The sequence below is a fragment of the Perissodus microlepis genome, chromosome 18, assembly GCF_051167445.1.
Source record: "Perissodus microlepis isolate ML-2025 ecotype Zambia chromosome 18, ASM5116744v1, whole genome shotgun sequence".
NCBI classification, from domain to species: Eukaryota; Metazoa; Chordata; class Actinopteri; order Cichliformes; family Cichlidae; genus Perissodus; species Perissodus microlepis.
In genome coordinates, this window is record NC_140478.1 from 13,192,008 (window position 1) to 13,211,448 (window position 19,441).

General features: G+C 41.9%; 1 protein-coding gene across 2 annotated transcripts in view; it reads left to right on the forward strand.

Moving 5' to 3' along the window:
• Positions 1–19,441, forward strand: part of ptprsb (protein tyrosine phosphatase receptor type Sb) — a 69,783-nt gene that overhangs the window by 18,336 nt on the left and 32,006 nt on the right. For both annotated transcript variants that reach the window (XM_084913479.1, XM_084913478.1), the window contains exons 4-7: positions 292–433; positions 9,132–9,320; positions 18,078–18,188; positions 18,966–18,977. In XM_084913479.1, the coding sequence (XP_084769605.1) occupies positions 292–433; positions 9,132–9,320; positions 18,078–18,188; positions 18,966–18,977 (454 nt within the window). The remainder of the gene's footprint in view (positions 1–291; positions 434–9,131; positions 9,321–18,077; positions 18,189–18,965; positions 18,978–19,441) is intronic.

The following is a 19,441-nucleotide window of genomic DNA, read 5'->3' on the forward strand; positions in this document are numbered from 1 at the left end:
ACCCGCTTCAGGTAAATGTGTGAGCACAGGTAAATGTTTTGTATCTGTGCCTGACCTCTAGCATTTCTGTAGAGAAGAGCAAACACAATCATTATTTGTATTTATTATTATTTGTATTTCTTTTTTTTCTGGTGGGGCATGATGAAGTGCTTAGCTGTAATTGTTGTGATATTAACACAACACACACTGGGCCGAGGTGCTGACACGCAACATTATAGTCAGCTGCTCTAATAGTAGGGTTTATGTGCCTCCTCTGCTGTGACTAATATGTCTTGTTCTGTGGCTGTCCAGACCATAGAGTTTGATGATGGTGCAGGTGCTGTGCTGAGGATCCAACCACTTAGAGGTCCCCGAGATGAGAACACCTACGAGTGTGTGGCACGTAACAGCATAGACGAGAAGTCTGTCACTGCAAAGCTGTCCATTATCAGAGGTAAGACAAACAAAAACCCCTCACATATACTGTACACACACACGCACACACACTGTGTCTACTCAAGAGGTGCTTTCTTTTGCACGCTCGCCTTCAACCGGCAACCCTGCTTCACTGAGCTGTCAGTCGTAGATGTAACAGCGAAGCAGGGCCGCACCCTGCCAGCACAGGAGGCTGCAGGGAGCTGCTCTTTTTATAGTCCCTCTGAGTGCAGAGAGCGTGTTCTGGCCACAGAGAGGGCCAGCTAGCATGCTAGCTAAGGGGCATTTTAGCAAGCTGTACCGGCTTGCTCTAAACGTTGCACTTCCCGTCCAGAGCGAGGGTGTTAATCGAATGTACACTGGCCCCTTGAAGGAAAACTTATCTAATGTGGAGCTCCAACATGTTATGGACTAAAATTGCAGCATGTGGCTGATAGCTTGGGATGAGAGCACTGGGCATCTACCCAGCACAGCAGGAATGAAAGAAGAAACACAGGCATGACTGCTCAGGCTGTTAATACATGAAGGAAAATCAAGGGATTACGCCCTGGTTTGGCAAAGAACCTTTGCTCGCTAGGAGTAAATAAGGAGGAAAAAGGGAAAGGGGGGATGGAAGAGGTCAAATGGAGATGATGGAAGATGAAAAGATGGCAGTAAGTCGAGTAACACAGCAGGATGCTGTGAAACAAAAGAGATTGAATGGGATGTCATAGGAGATGGGGTTTGGTGGGAGGTGGGGGTGTAGGAGTGAAGGAGATGGATGAGGATTGTGGAGCTGGCAGGGCGGTGTGGTAAGCAGAAGGCTGGTAGCCCAGGGAATAGACTCCTGTCCATCTGTTACCCAGCCCATCCTCTCTGCACACACAGCCCCAATCTAAAGCACATTACCACATAAACTACACCTCGAGGGTGAGCTTCCCAGTGTGTGTGTGTGTGGTCGTGTTCGTGTGTGGGTGGTAGTGTGTTCCTGGTGCCGTAACCTATTCTCTCAACCCGTTCTGTGTACGGTGATGTCCCCATCCCTTCAGTGACATTACAATCTTCAGTCTTTGAGAGCAGAGTGAAGGGTAGCAATGAATAAGATAAGATTTCACCGAGAGTACCAATCAGAATCAGGGCTGACTGTAGCTGTAATAGTTAGATTTGGCCTGAATGATCATGCACAGGCACGTCTCTGGCATTCAGTTGGCAATAAAGGCAATAATTTTGTGTATATATTATTTTTTTGAGAGTTTTATGCTGCTTAGAAATTTGTCGCACATCAGCCATTTTTTGTAAGCTGTCCCTTTAATGTATCAGGGCGCATGAAGTCATTCTGGAAAGTGCTGCACATCAAACAACGGTGTAGGCTTGTTGTCAAGGTTGTCCGCTAATCCCAGGGTTGGTGTTTTAATCCCTGGCCATTACCCTCGGACAATACACTAAACCCACAGTTGCTAGTGATTCCTGTTGAAAACCTTGATTTGCGTGAGCTGAGGTAAAAATTTTAACATGATGAACAATTTATTTTTAGATGATTAATGCCTGTGTATTTTAAATCAAACTTTTCAGAAAATTTTAAAGTAAAGATATAAAATTTGAGGTACAAGTTTGTTGCCAAGATGTTTCTAAGTGTTTTTAAATTTATATTCAAAAGTAAATCTAAAGCTTCTTTGCTCTATATATACATAAACACGAGGAGAGGGATTTAAATTACCTGCAAGTTACTGCGCAGTTTTACTTCAACTTTACACAGTGACGGCACCTCCTCCTACTTCAAACATGACATAATACTCCCAGTGTCTTGCACCCATGCAGCCTACTGTAGGCTCAGTGATATTCTGCAGAATAGATCATGTCATCCAAGAATGCTGTTAAGTGCACAAATGTCTGCAGAAATTGTGCTTGGGTCAGTCTTTAAAAAAGAACCAGTCCATCGTAGAAAAGGTCCACCACTGAAGTAGAAAAAAGGCTTTCCATTACTGGCCAAAACCCTTCCACTTCCACTGAAAAGTCTTTTTCATCCACTGATGTGCTTTATCTCATCATTCTGTATAATGGTGGACTAAGACTAATAGCAGTTTCGTACAGAGTGAGGGGCTTGCAGTTAGGGGCTTGCAGTTGGCCACAGGATATTTACTGCTGCACTGTTGGCTGCCTAATGGGTGGAGATGTGGTAGGTTATGGGCCTTCACCAACATCATCATCATCTTTATCATCCTCACACATTACCTGTAAAATGACCTTTTTTCCTCCTTATATTTCTTTCTTTCTTTAACTCCAGGAGCCGTACTTTGGCCCTACAGCAATATCCGTTTCTAATTTCTTCTCTTCTGTTTTATTCATGCTTTCATTTTCTTAGCCATCTATTCTGTCTGTCTGACTCTGTTTTTAACTCCTCCCGTTGCATTTCTACATGCCCTCCGCTGCTCCACCCCTTCCCCTTTCCATCCCAGCTGCTCTTTTCTATGGACACTGCAGTTGTGTTGCTCTCCCTTCAGGAGACATGAATATCTGCAGCTCTGCATGTTTGAAAGCCTCTTGTGGGCGAGAGATTCTCATCACTGCAGCGCTGTATGTATGTGTTTGTGTGCACGACCTTCGCCGTTGCGTGTGCGCTGGTAAGCGTGCGCACGGGTGTGTGCGTGAGTGCATACATTTGTGTGCGTGTGTATGTCTGGTTTTGTGCAAAGTAATCCTGATTATACTCACCTCCCAGTGTCCCATTTTAGGAGAAAGGCAGGCGGGGGATGGGGGAGAAACAGGGTGAGAGAGAGAGAGACGAGGGAAGAGAGATGTTCTGCCACCACGGCAAACACCCTTCATATGAACAACAGAGTCAGATCAGTGATTCCCCCTAGGCGTCTGCTGCATTGGCAGGCCGGCGGCTCAAGCAGCATTTCGGTCTGGAAACAACTAAGAGTATCTACTCAGCCTGCAGGAGGATTACACTCCTCGAGTGGAGAACTGGCTGTTTCATCATTTTTAACCCCTCGTCTTTGCTGTTTATATTCGGTCCTTCTTTCATTTTTTAAATTCTTCTTGAATGTTTATATGTGGTTCGGGAATCAGCCTTACATGTGGGATCCTGTTTAGTCCTGGCCCCCTAAAGTAGGGCACACAATGGTGAAGACACATGGGTTTTTCATGTGATTAGTCTACAAAGTCTGCATTTGCATTGCATTGTGATCTATTATCATAAAGGTCTATTAGCATTTAAAGTGCTCCCCTTCAGCCCTCCTGCAGTCAATAGGAGTCAAAGCATTAGAGCCTCTGAAGACTGCTGAGTGCGAGCAGATTAATCCTGAATCAGGCTCCCCGAGATCGGCTTTTATTCAGACTTCTTTCATGCACATGGCCATTTCCCACTGAAATGAACTGAGAGATGAATAGGCAACCTGTTTCTTAACTGGGAGAAATAATGATTTTTTTCCGCGGGGAAGCGGGCGTGTTTGTGTGTGAATGTGGGAGAGAGAGAGAGTATCTGTTTGGGTTTCTGTGCGCGTGAGACGGAAATACAAAGAGGCACGGGGAAAGAAAACCTGGATTCATGTTTGTTTGTTTGCATCATATGCATTATGTGTTTGACCCTTTGGGTGTTTGTGTCTTTCCGTTCTACTGCCGCATGCGTTTGTGCATGCACGGACACACAAATTGCATATTTGCCCAGAACTGGTTGGCTCTACTGACTGGTTTTGGGCACTAGGCCTGATTGCCCTTCTGCAAACATAACCAGGCCAAAAAATGTACGTGCTCAACCTCTTGATACACACAAATACACAAAACACAAAGCTCCGGGGAACAATGCTGCTCGACCCTTGCCAATGTTCCCCCAAACGCTGTTGACACACAGAGTGTTTGTATACACATGCCACATTTTTCCATAGGCTATCTTATCAATTTAACCAGGAGATGAAAAATAAGCGGCACTTTTGTGCAGCAGTGTTTGCTCTTGATAAATGATTCATTTTAGAGGAAAGTGTGATCAAGGCCATGCCCGCAATATCTATTTCAGGCGGTCGCTGACTCATCCAGGAGCCTGGCTGAATACCTGTAGCTCCATATTCTCCTCTCTGGTGAACTGTACTTTAGTGTCCTGTACTGTGGAATGGGTTATCTGCATCTGCGGGGCAGAGTGTGAGTTTGCTGCTGTGTTTGTGTCCTTTTAATTGAGCCAGTCTATTAAAAGAGCTGGCTGTGGTTTTAACAAAACTGTTTCCTACATTTTGCCCTTTAAAGAAGGGTTTTGTTATTTTATGTTGCTCTACAGTTCAGTGGAAAAGGCATTAGAGACCTTGCAAACTGATGCCTTCTAATTACTATTATATTATATTATATTATATTATATTATATTATATTATATTATATTATATTATAGTATATTATATTATATTATATTATATTATATTATATTATATTATATTATATTATATTATACATTGATGATGATCAGGTCCATAGACGGATAATTTTCTTATTTATGAGTGGCGATATAAAAAAGTTAAATTAATTACAATTACAAATGAAAATGTCAGTGTTAACAAACTGAATGAATTAAAGAAATTAGGTGGACATTTTTTTAACTTACCTCATTAATGCAGCTACCATCTTGGCATTAGTGTTAGGGTATTAAACACGAGGATTTAATATAAGATAATTCATAGATTAATATAGTTTAAAACAACCATGAAACATTAACTATCATGAAATGTTAATCAAACAAAGCAACAGATGAGGGTTAGAAAGGCCATTCTTTAACAGGCACTCACTTTTCGTCTGTATCTAAGAAATATGAGAGCCCAGGTAAGGGCAAGCAAGATATTTTAGATAATTAAAGCTGTTTTTTTTTTAACACAGCTTTGTATATATTATAACATCATAAGGATTGTGTCATCGTTTTGAGGTTTTAGATCATCAAGCATCTTTGTCAAATTCTAATATTACACAAAGATAACCTGAGAAAATGTAAAGAGAAAATCTTTTCATTTCATTTCCAAACCCACCTGGTCCTGTGTAAAAAAAAAAAAAAAGAAAAAATTAATTGTCCCTGAACCTAATACCTGATAGTGCTACCCTTAGCCCATGGAACTGCAATCAAGCATTTGTGCAACGAGTCTTTCATTTCGCTGTGGAGGAGATTTGGCCCACTCCTCAGAATTATTTTAATGCAGTCACAGTGGAGGGTTTCTGAGCGTGAAAAAGGTTACGCCAAAACATCTCAATCTGATTGAAGGCCAGGTTTTGATTAGGTGTCTCCAAAGCTTCTTTTTCTTTTTTTGAGCTATTCAGAGGTGGACTTGCTGGTGTGTTTCGGGTCATTGTCCTGCTACTTGAGCTTCCGGACACAAACTGTTGCCCACACATACTCCTCCAGGATTTTCTGGTAGAGAGCAGAATTCATGGTTCCGTCAATCACAGTGAGTCGCCCTGAAGCAGCAAAGCAGCCCCAGACCATCACACTACCACCACTATGTTTGACTGTTGGTATGATGTTCTTTTTACAGAGGACAACAAATCAGTATGGATTCACCTTAAATGGAGAGCTAGTTTTAAAGGGAATGGAGTTAAAAATTTTCATTTTATACAGAGGATGAATTGGATGAACTGGGTGCTGCAGTACAAGATAAACTCAGATTATTTTAAACAGTTAATGATGCCAAACAATTCTACTCAAGCTTGAAATGAGCAGAATTTTAAAGTTAAAATGACTAACTTAACCCTTGTTTGTTTTCTACACTGCTGAATATCCTTAGCTATCTGAAAAGCATCGTTGGGTTCTGGATGCTTGCAAAGATTCACTACTATTTTTCCTCTTTTTGTGGTTTTTTACAGCACGGCAGTAAGTGTCTTTAATCCCTCTCTCTATCACTCTCTCTGTTTATCTGTCCAACTCTCTCCATTTCTTCTAATTCTCTCCAAGTGTTCAGTCCAAGGTCCACCCACACCATGTATTTGCAGCATTAATAAAGACCTGAGTGGAATATAGAGCCACACGCCCTACAGACACACACACACACACGCATGCATTGTATATGTACATGCCTTGAGCCCAGTGCTGTGGTGTGCTCTAATTAACAGCCAGGGAGTCCACGTTGTGGTAGCTGGCAGAGTGATAAAAAGACCATCTGAACCCTCTCAAGAGAGGGGTAGGATTCGGGGAGGGTAGAGGGGAGCAAATGTAGGCCTAGCATATTCTTCGCCTTTGGGAGCTCACCTTCTGACCTGCCCATCGATCTCCCTCTTCTCTTTCCTTTCTCTTCCTGTCTATTTCATCAGTGGCCATACCACTAGCCTCCATTCAGGTAGATCATTAGTATTGATCTGTCAGGGATGCTGAAGGGTTGGGGTGGGGGGGGGTCTCAGAAGTGTTAGCGTGGTCCACTCTGCCCACTCCAGTCTCTGCTGTCTGATGGCTCCTGTCTTCACGAGGCCTAATTGTTGCACTAAACATCTTGATCATCAAGTTTTGATTCCTCTCTTGCTTTTTTGTGGCATTTCTCCACTTTCTCTTCTCAGGCGCAGCATCAGCAACAGCTTGACATTCCTATCTGACGAGGTCTCTCTAGCGCTGATGACTGTAGAAAGAGAGAAAGAGAGCGATAGATCCTATCTCAACTCAGCCTCTCATCCCCATCACAGAGTGTGTGGGAACAGATGGTATATGTCTGTCATGTGGTTAGGTAGCAGGGGGCCCGGAGGAGGAGTGGAGGAGAGGAAAAACACACAGACAGTTGACGTGGCCACGGTCTGCATCTTGGACTGCGTTCAGCTCCAGATATGTCTGTGATTCTGGGCTTAAGCAAAGCAAACTTTAGCAGGTTTTGTTTTGCCTGACAATCAAGATGTTCCGATGGGTTTGATTTATTAGCCAAGGAAATTGCCATCTCGTTGCTTCGCTGCTGCGGGAATGTGGATTTATAATTATAGTTCCAGGTATGGAGGAGGTGTCTGTGTGCATGTGTGAGAAAGAGAGAGTGGTTTAAAGGGTAAGGAGGAAAGGAAGCAGGAGGGCTGATGGATGCTTGATTACGTGTCTGGCCATCTGGACTGTTGTCACTGAGACTCTTAATCCCATTCACCAGAGAAAGTGTATGTGAACGTGTTTGTGTATGTGTGTGTGCGAAATAGAAAGCAACTGCTTTTTTGCGTGCACACACTCATTTTCCTGGATATGTGCGATCGTGCCGCTCAACATTATTCGACACTTTGCAGAAATCTGTGAAGATGCTAATGAGAACATAGCTATAGAAGAAAATATGTACACACAGCAAACACACAAACAGACACACACTTGTCCTCAGCTCCTACAACGTAATAAGACATATCCAGACGCATTTAGACACATCCCAGATCGGCCTCTCTAATCGTTGGTACATTTTAACAATTACTGCTAACAAGTCCTTATTACCCCCAGTGCCCTGCCCCTCCTCTGATCCCAGCTTCTAATTGCCGCTGCTGTTTCTGAGCAGCTTTCTGCATAGTTATTAGACAGGAATCGTTAGCACCACATAACACAGAACCACACCTTTGAAAACTCGTAGTTCATCGCCACTGCCACCAAACACCTGTAATTCTAGGTTAGTAATGTACTGCAAAGCCTGTGTGTGTGTATTTGTGTGTGTGTGTGCGTGTGTGTGTGTAGGCACTTAAGTAACTCCTGCTGACTGGGCGGTATGTTTATACTCTTCCAGAAATGGCCTGTCAAACACACAGAAAAATCCTAGCTGTGTTTCTGCCCGCCTGCTATATCACCTAATGACTAGCTAGCTGTAGGAATGAACACACGACTTTGATCACCAAGGCTATAGTGGCTCTGCTGTCTTTGCTGATATCTTTGCTTCCATAAGCTTACTAATGTTTAAGCAGCTATGAGGGGGGAGCTTTCACATCACTGCATGTGTGGGAAAGGAAGGACTGAATGCATGGCAGTAGAAGCTGATACATCAGTTAATTGTTTTAGAAAAACTGAGCCTTCACTGTCCTCATGAAATAAGTACACATACTGCACTTCGCCCCACTCTAACCCCGTACTTTGATTTACACAGATTCAGAATCAGAATCAGAATCAGAATACTTTATTAAGCCTGAAGGAAATTAGGGTTACAGCAGGCAGCACGCTAATGGCGCATGCGCACTTACAAAGTCATGGACCTCAGAGGATGTCCTATGGTGTCTGGCACAGGGACTTTGGGACTTTGGCAGCAAATCCTTTGGGTGCTGTGGTGGTTGCTTCAGTAGAATCGTGTTTTTCAGGCATACTTAAGGATTTCTGAGGAATTTGGAGACGTGGTTAGCACCACAGGCTCTTTGTCTTGTACCTTGGGTTGTTTAGGAAAAATTTTTTGCAACATGGTGGGGCGTCTTGCTAGGGGAGGCTGGTGCTCCTGTTGCTATGGGTTGATGTGATTGGTTAGCAACAGTGTTGAAGGGTGGTATGTGTGAAAACAGCATGCACATGTGTTGTCATGTTTCCTAGCACTGCACTGCACTATATGGGGATGATCACTGTTCAGTGTATGACGTCTTCCTGTTTGCTTCTAGCACTAATTAGCAGATCGTAGCATGCTTACATGCTAAACTAATGGTCAAAACACAAGTCATTATATGTGCTAAATATACATGTTAGTTGTTATCATATGTTACCAGCAGACATGCGCAAGTAGTGCAATTAGACATTTATATTTCATGTTTTAAATGCTGTACATTTCATACTCTTTTCTTTCTCTTGATGCTTTCAGAGGACCTGTTGCCATTTGGCTTCCCTAGTATAGACATGGGCCCTCAGTTGAAAGTGGTGGAGCGGACGAGGACGGCCACCATGCTGTGCGCTGCCAGCGGCATCCCGGACCCCGAGATCTCCTGGTTCAAAGACTTCCTGCCTGTCGACCCCAGCACCAGCCAGGGTCGCATCAAACAGCTCAGATCAGGTGAGACAGGTGACTTTTAGTCAGACTGTTTGTATTTTCCACTAACGGAACCAACAGTGCATTTACAGCTTTGCACTTTTTTGCGATCAGGTAAATCCCTGTTGCTCTAAATTTGGTGATTATTTTAATTATGATTGAGGGATTACATGCTGTTCTCTAAGTTTATCTCTCTCCTTTGGGGGTATAAAACCTTTTTAAAGCCAATTTCATAAAAAAGGATAATTGTGCCATCCTTAAGCCACGAAAAAAAATGTGCTGTTTATTAGCATTTGGGAGAACGGATTATAAAAAATATATATCACTTAAAAGGCAAAATTTGCTTTCCATTAAGTATCATAATTATAAGAAAAAAATACAGCATATAATTGTATAGTCATTTCAAATGGGTTCAGAAATTTCACATAGAATGAAACTGTCTTCCTCAATTTATCCCAAAGCAACCACAATATCCTCTTTTCTGATGTCAAATGTGTTTGGCGCTTCTTAAAATTAGGCATTTAACTGGTGATGCTTTTATTTTGACCCACTGCCTAAATGTGCGCGACGTAGCTCAGTGTCCCAAAATGTGAAGGTAAGCTCACTTTACCGGAGACACAAAAAGAGAGCATACCAAAGAAACACATTGTGCGCTTAAGACAGTTTATTCAGCTTTGTTTATGCTCTTCTGTATAGATGAGTACAGTGTCTCCAGGAGAAGGCAGAAACATTTTTTTTCTCAGCCTTTCCCACTTCCCCCTCAGGGGGAATGAAAGTGATGGTGAGGCGAAACCATTTTGTTGTTGTTTCATCCATATTCTCTGTGCTGCTCCGGCCTGCCAGCTCTGCTATATCCCTCCTGTCAGCCAATATCCTTTACTGATCACCAGTGCCCTCCGTTAGCTGTGTGTTTGCATTTCCATTTGCAGAATTTATAATGTTTAAATACATTTACCATGTTGTCCCAAGCAACAAGTTACCTTTCTTAATGGCTTGTGATCCATGTCAAAGAAATTCTAATGAGAGCTCCTATACAGTGTTTTATTTCACTGTTTAGGACTGGTTAACAGTAATAAAACAAACCATGCTTTAGGGCATGGGAAACATTCTGGAGTTACAGTCTCTTTGTTCCCTTGTGTGCTCTTACTATATTTGGACATTTGAAGAACACACAAGGAAATAAATATGTTTTACTCACAGCTTCAGGAAACCCAGCATCAGTAGATGTGGCCGGAGAAACAGGCTCTGGCAGGGACCGGGCATTGGCAGGTGTGGCGGAAATGCAGGCTCAAACTGCGGCTCTGCAGGGCACACAGCATCAGAGGGCTGGGGCTGCCAATTCCGGCATCAGAAACCACGCTTTCTCTTCTAGGGTGGAAGCGTGGTTCCTGATTCAGCTCGTCAAAAGCTGAATATGTGCAGCAGCAAAGAATATAAGCAGTGCTGACAACCCCATTTACCTATGAAACACGGAACAAAATTTAAAACAGACATGATTCTCAGAAAAAATCCAGGAGCTTGACAGTGTGGATACTTTACACAGACAACTGTAGTTAAACTGCAGAATTATACAGTTTCTTTGTATTTCAAAGGCTTTTTAGTTGAAGACTAATTAGTAGGTCTGGCAGTTGTACTCCTCGTTTGGATACCATGTTTGGCTAAGACTGGACTGGAGTGGAACTGCAATAAACCACTGGACAAAGCCATAATGTCTGCCTAATCTTAGATGGCATGCACAACCAGCTAAGATGTGTTAGTACAACACTTTGATACACCTTGAATCCTGGAAAATAGATGAATATTAACTAAAGATGAGTTTAGTTTCCTATAGGTAGTGAACCAGCTAGCAGGAAAGCTAATGATTGCAGCTTATTGAAAGATAAATAAACGCCGTGTTTAATCCAGCCAGTTTCGTTTCTTTTTTCCTCGCTCATTCGTATTCTTCAAACACAGCTTATCATCCAGTGCACGCTGCTCCAGCACCTGCAGAAATACACCGGCTGTTTCAAGTAGCCATAATTATGAGGAGAAACCCTAAATTGCGTTCTCTAAAGAAAAATAGGACTTTTAAACCTGCATATTCAGCAGAACAGTATTTTATTATTCACAATAAATTATATTCATTTCTTTTTATTCATTTTGGTCCCCTTGGTGCAACACCAAGTAAAGAGCCTCCCTTGGTCATGCATGCAGAGCAAAGGGATGGCAAAGGACAGCCACGACCACTACTAACTAGTCTGGCACATACAACCAGTGGGGAAGCCCATTAGGGGAGCTGCACACATACTAGAACTGCAATTGCAATTATCTTATGACCTTCATGAACAATAAAAAAACAACAAATGTTGTTATTTACTGTTTCCTTTTCACATGGTGTACTTCTACATGGCAGTGGGGATGTGTGTATAGATAGATAGATAGATAGATAGATAGATAGATAGATAGATAGATAGATAGATAGATAGATAGATAGATAGATAGATAGAGAGATAGATAGATAGATAGATAGATAGAATGAGTCAACCAAGTAAGAAGACTTAGAAGACATTTACTTCAAAGTAAAACAGGAAGCAACCAAAGTACCAATGCAAAACACGGAGGCAAGAAGACTCCCATTAAACATGAAAACAGAGACTGGGAGTACTGAGGGGCAAATGCATAAACACAAAAAGACAAAGTCGAGGAAGGAATAGATAATGAAACAATGGAACGCTGAAGCAACCGAACACAGTCAAAAAATAACAAACTCAAAATAGGACCTGAGGCTTAACACAAACAAATAATTCAAATTTAAGAACAGTAAGGCAGTCTAAACTGGTACCCAAACCTCCCCAGAAATGAAACACCGAAAATCAAATAAAACAAAAAGAACTAATGCTGAAAATTACTAGAATGATAATGAAGTCAAGGTAGGAATCTAAAACTCCACCTAACAAAAATCAAAGTACCAAACTTACATGTATAGACTAAGAATTTTAACCTCAAAATCCACACAAAGCACACAATAAGAGTGAGTGACCAGAAAACAAAGACTATCACTGTTATTACATCAGAATGTGCAGAAATTAAAAATGACAAAACATCAGTATCTGTGCCACCTCGGTAATGGTGGCAGCTTATACCACACCTGATCATCACTGGCCATGCTTTTATTATTATTTTTTCTTTTAGTTGTCCTTTTTTTAAACTAAACTATAACAACTGCTAAATTGTAGCCACCTAAAATTGTATATTTAGTTTTACTTGATCTGCTCTGAGACGTTTGCTCCCTGCTTGTGTGTCATGCAGACATGACAATGATTCAGTGGTACAGTATGTTAGGACACATATCACATCAATGAAACAGTAGCAAGACGAATGGCCTACTGAGATTCACCCCAGGCTTTAATAGGATTTGAAATCACCAAAACCATCACAAAGCCAAACAACAAAATGTGCTGTATAATGAACCGAACAGTGCAGCGAAATGACTTGGAGGAAATCAATTACACCTGAGCTGGGCAAGAAATGCGTTATGGATAAAACACTCCTTTAAGATTTGTTTAATGGAGGCACTTTCCGAGCAATGCTTCTGATTTAGTGGATAGCTGCCAGCTCTTATTGGACTGCAGCCAGGAATGTGTTTTGGCCACAGTCATTCTGTTCTCTCGGTCTCTTTTCTTCTTCTGTTGGCTCTTGGAAATACTTTTATGACCCATATGGGTCAGGAAGAAAAATGAGATAGAGAATGACTGCAGTCGAATCCCACCAAGGATGTCTCATCTTAGCCATTTCATAGCTCATAAGTATCCATCATGTGTGGGGGCTTATCACTGCAGATAACTGTCCACGGTGGCCTTTGACAGCCGTGAACTCTGTGTTTACCCACCTCAAATGCACACATACTCACCCCATCAGTCCTCGGTGACAGAAACATATGGGGTGGTATAGAGATGAACTTTTGCTGACATCTGTATACCTCGATCAGGTATCTATCTTTTTTCCATGCCATCTGCTGCACCAGTTTATATGTGCATGAGGAGAACCATGACAAGCTATCTGTCTGCCCCTGACATTTGGGACTTAGAGCTGGAAAGTTAACCTAAGCACTTAACAGCTTATGTAGACCCACACTCTTAACAGATGGCATTCAGTACGGACCCTGAGGTTGACTCCAGGATTACATATGCAGACCCCTCTTTGGTAAGGACTAAGACGTGATAAAGGTTAATGGTGTATGTCAGTTTATCTGTTGACATCAATACAGAACACTTTTTTAAAGTACATTTTTGCATGCACCAAACAAAATTGGTTATTCATTTTTAACACCTATATAGGGTCGCGTCAAAGAGACTGACCCAAAATCGCGCATCATCGTGAAATGCTATTTTCATGGAGTTTATATTTGGTTGGCTGTTACTCAGCAGAATATTTCACGACCAGATTTTAAGAGAATTTGAAATTGGGACTTTAGCCAAAGTAAATCATTCATTTTTGGTAACAGTCTATTTCTAAAAATCTAAAAATGGTGAGCAGTACAAATCCTTTGACAGAACGTGCTTTCAGGCTGACAGAAAAAGTGGAACTTGTGACACGGATAAATCTGCAGACTGACAATTAGGAATCGTTTCTGTCTCTGTGTGCGAGAATAAAAACCAGAACTAAGTCAGAACCTGGAAATTTTGAGCGTTTTTGCGTACCTAAATTGCTGCGTAAAACTTTGCTTTGAGGCTTTTCTGTTCATGTTTTAGTAAAATGTGAAATTAAAGAGCAGGTTGGTAATGGTTTGGAAACAACAGTTTCGGTTTTAAAAATTACCAGCAGTTTATTCGTAACTGTGTTGCGTTCGTAGTAGCTGTCCTTTGTGTCGACGCTTGTTAACATGTGCCTCCGGTTAATTTAATGTCTCAACTTGTGGGAGACTGGAGCCCAAGTGATCTGTTTTACCTCAGTGTCCCATCAGAGCTATCAGATTAACAGTATCCGCTGTCATCTGATCAGCTGAGTCTCAGCCCACAGACATAATACACCAGCCACGATTTCACAGTAGCTCAATTTACTTAAGTCACATCTCATTCTGGGCCTGTCAGCATCCCAAAACTGCTCTCTCTCCTCGTCTCTCTTCTTTTACTTTTTCGACCTTTTGCTTTGCCGTCCCACAAACCATCATCACGTCGTTTTGACGCCCGTTTTCTGTCTGCGCTATGTGCTTGTGTACATACGTTTTTACCTGCTGACCTTTCTATGTATATATTCAGAACACCTGTCCACCCCAGTGTAATGTAATGTCATGTTTTACAGCAGTAGATTACAACTGGCAATTTCAAATTTTCGCTGCTTGTTAGCCACACGAGCTGCTTCCAGCTGTCACACAAGTTCTCGTTTGCAGATCTAAACCTGTCCATTTCTACCTCTCCACCTCCTCGCCATCTTTCTTCCCACTGCTCCTTTCTTCTTCTGCTTTCTGGTTGAGAAGAAGGCTCTTCTTGTAGAGCGGATAATTTATTCCTGTTTGTTTCCCAACTCTGCCCTGAACCACAGGGAAATGAGAGATGGAAAATAGGGAGAAAGAGGAGGGCACGAGCTGTTCTGCTGTCATGTAACTGCAGAAGACAGAAACAAATGGATGACAGCTTCAGCGAGCAGCGTCTCAGCTCACCTAACACGTTCCCTCCTTTAACCCTCTGAAATCACAGCATTCAAACTTCTTCATAAGCTGACCTGCAAGTGTGTCTGTGTATGTGTGAGTGTGCAAAATCTACGTATACTAAGACACACAAAATCTGTCTGTATGTGTGTACATAACCTTAAATATGAGGTTTTATTTTGGTGTAACAACCACTTTATTAAGTATACCCGTCCAACTGCCAGTTAATGCAAATATCTAATCAGCCAATCACATGGCAGCAACTCAGTGAATTTAAGCAGGTAGACGTGGTCAAGATGACCATGCTGAAGTTCAAACTGAGCATCACAATGGGGAAGAAAGCTGATGTAAGTCACTTTGAACATGGTATGGTTGTTGGTGCTGATCCACTGGGATTTTCCCACACAGCTGTCTCCAGGGAGAATGGTACAAAAAAGAGAAAATATCCAGTGAGCAGCGGTTCAAATGCCTTGTCGATGTCAGAGGTGAAAGGAGAATGGCAAGGCTGCTTTGAGCTGAGAGGAAAGCAACAGTAACTCAAATAACCACTCATTCTTACCAAGCCATGCAGAAGAGCATCTCTGAAAGCTCTTCTGCAATTTTTTCCTATCTTCATGGACAACAGAAGATTCTGCCTGCTGTGACAACGTTATGGTTGGGATTTAGTGTAAGGATCATGAAAACATGGATCCATCCTGCCTAGTATCAGTAATAATGGTGTAATGGGAAATGACTTTAGTATGAGTTCAGTGTATCCATCTTCTGATGGCTGTTTCCAGCAGGAAAACGTACCATGTCACAAAACTCAAATCACCTCATACTGGTTTCTTGAATATGACATTGAGTTCACTGTACTCAAGTGACCTCCACAGCCAATATGTCTAAAACCAGTAGAGCACCTTTGGGATGTGCAGCCAACAAAGCTGCAGCAATTGTGTGATGCTATCATGTCAATATGAACCAAAATCTCTCTTTTTTTTTTAATTAAATGTTGAATTTTACTTTTTTTTAAAATATTGAATTAAAGCAGTTTATGCCAAATAAGGGTCCAATGAACCAATATACCTAATGAAGCATCTATTTAGTGTATTCTTTCTAAATATTATTACTGTGCATTTTATTTTCTTTACCATTTTTAAGATATACCCATACAACAGATAATATTCAAAAGAACATTTGTACATAATGATGAATACAGTAAAAGGCATCAGTCAACCATCCAGCACTGGAGCAGATGGTTGAGGTATTTAACATGTGCCATCTTTTGGCTCATATTGTCTGTCACTGCCGTGCACCTCTGCCTATTATATCAATGACAATGTCTATCTTTCGTGGAAGAGGCATTGCACATCTGCTGCTCTTCCCAAGGTGACCTCGGTTTTCCCCATTAAAGATCTTTTACAGAGTCTTTCCTTAAGGTCAGCTTACTTAAAGTGAAAAGAAAATGTCTATAAATAATTTGTTTCTGGTCCACATGAATTAATAAACCCACTAAATTTAGCAGCTCAAGAGTTACAACATACAACAATGACATGTGCAGTTGTCTTCAGAGATGGCAAAAGTACACACATTTGTTCCTTAAGAAGAAGTGCTTGTGTTAAGAAATACTGATTCAGCTCACTTTAACCTCTGACTATAAAGCTGATGCATTAGTTATATGCTTTTCTTTGCCTCTTTCTTGTCTTTGTGTGATAAGCACTGGTGATAGATAGACCAACAGGATTATCTTTTATGTTATATGGTTTCCTCCTTTAGGTTTACATCACTTTTACAGGGTTACGGTAATAAAGTACTTGTACTCTGTTACTTCCCATGTCTGGTTATCTTTTAAAATTAAATAATATTTAGATTGAATGGTTGTGCATATTGGTGTAATGCACAGGGGTTATTTCGCTATTACTTCCTTTTAATATCAATATAAAAGGAGGGATTGTTTTTAAGTATTTTGGCTTTTATTTTTGTATTTTATCTTGTTTATTGTGTATGGAAAATAAAAAATCTGTGCAGAGCGAAGCACAGTGTATCTTGCTTTTCTCTAAATATCCCTGTGCTTCTCTTAAAAGCCAGATGCCTTTTATCAGTCTCACAGAAGATCTGATATAAAACACAGTGCTTTGTATGAGACTAAAACTTGCTCTTTTTGTGTGGCTGTTTATCTACACACTCCCGTATGTGTTTCCATCCTTTCCTTAAAAAGTGTGTGTGTGTGTGTGTGTGTGTGTGTGTGTGTGTGTGTGTGTGTGTGTGTGTGTGTGTGTGTGTGTGTGTGTGTGTGTGCCATGTGCATTTAGATTTGTGTCACTTTCCACTCTGTGCAGTGTAGCAGAGAGTGATGCATGGTTTTGTGCCTCCTCCTCGGGCTCCGTGTCAAAGTCAGTTTCAGATGAGACGGATGTGACAGAGCAGACTGAAAGAGGGGGGGGGGGAACAAAACCAGAGAAAGAACATCTCTGCTGGTAATTCAAAAGGCCGTTAGCTAACAAACACAGCAATAAGAATAGTACCACGTGAAGCAAAAGAACACCTGACGAGTGCCGTGTGTAATTATAGCACGTTTAGGGAGACTAGGATAAAAACTGAGGAAGCGAAAGAGCCGAAGAGCATCGCTGGGTCGTTGCCCTGGGGTAAAGCTGTGTAGCTGCTGCCAGTTAACTGCAAAGATAGAAACAGGCTTTCTTCATTCAGCAGTGTGCCTGCTGCTGGAGAGGAATCACCAGCTAGTACAGAGGTATAAACTAAAGGCGCTTTAAGTGTCATCTAAGCTTGTAAAAAGTGAGTTTGAGACTTGTTTTTGACTTCCAAACTTTTCGAAAGGGAATTCTGAATTTTTGAATATGTTGCCGCTTCCTTTCACCCTTTCGGTAGCAGGATGGGAGACGGGGATGGTTCGAGGAGACGCAGTTCTTTGTGGAAAATCCAACTCCTGATACAGAGAGAGTGTTGTGCGGACCATTCATTTCTGCCTTGCAGAAATAACAAATAACAACTGAGCTGACTTTATTGGATGTTGAAGCAACAGACAAAGAGATACCCCAGGGTCAAACTATAGCAGATATTGCAGGATGAAAAGGAGAGGATGCAAAAGGATGGCGGACAGTGGCAGAAGCGTTTTCTGCAAACATATTTATCTGGGGTTTTCTTTTTTTCTCTTGCAGGAGCGTTACAGATTGAGAACAGCGAGGAAACAGACCAAGGGAAGTACGAGTGTGTGGCCACCAACTCCCAAGGCGTGCGCTACTCGTCTCCCGCCAACTTATACGTGCGAGGTAGGACCTGAAACGCAGAACACACATGCACGTACACGCACGAACAAGACACAGACACCGAAAAATCACTGTGACGAAGGTGCCTTAGGTATTACTAGTAAAACTACCTCTTCTGTATTACTGTGCTCTTTAACAAGTATTACTAACCCATCCATTGTCTACAATATATGTTGACTCTGTTGTTTGGTATTTCTCACAACCACCTTTAACAAGTCCACCTTAAACCTTGGTGCGAGCTCCGACAGTTGAATCAAAGCGAGGATAAAGTGGGGACCACACCTTGGTTTAACTGCATGGAAACATCACTGATCTGTCTGCTAAAGTGGTTTCTGTACTAGAGGCAGATTAATTGGTTGAGAGATTTGAACAAAATTGGGAGTGAGAGTCAAGATGTAATTTTGGCTTTACAGTGTTTCACATTAATGGGATCACTGTGGACCCCACATGCTTAAATAAATCTGTGGGTGCTGTTGTAACACTGGCTTATGGCTCAAAGGCCACAACCAATGTCCAGTATTGCAAGTTCTAGTTTCTATTTTACGTGGGATAACAGAGAAGCGTGAATGCAGTTTGACTGGAGCGTGCATGTGTGTGTGTGTGTGTGTGTGTGCGTGTGTGTGTGTGTGTGTGTGTGTGTGTGTGTGCGCGCGCGCGTGTGTGTGGTGCAGTGAAGCGAGTGGCTTTGCGCTGGCCGTTTTTATTCTCTCTGTGTTTCCCCGTTCTCTCTCTCCCCTCTCACGTCATTGTGTTCTGCATCAACCCCCTTCCATCCCTCAGAGCTTCGAGAAGGTTGGTGCGCTCTTTCTTTTCTTTTGTTACTCCTTTGTTTCAGAAAGCTTCACTTATTGAAACAGAGGGAAACAAAAAAAGACGACAAAAAAAAAAAACCACAGTATGAGTTAAAGGACAGCGGAGTAGATTTGAAGTGAACTGATTCAAACCTGTATCCAAAATGATGAGAGTAAAGCTGCTGCGATGATGAAGTGGTCTGCCTACGCAGCAGAGTGCATTGACTGCATTGTGAGGCCTTGTGTGCAGAACCCTTGGTATTGCCTTCACTCCCCGATCAATGTTTTCTGCATGGTATGATCTTGTTGTCATGGAGACCCAAGAATTGGAAGATTAAAAAGAGGCAATGTTTGCATGGAAGGAGTGAGAGAGAAAGAGAAAGGAGCACCGCTTGCATGTGTGTTGACTGACGGACTGACACCAGAGCATGGCACAGTGTGTTATCACGCTTATTGATATGCTCA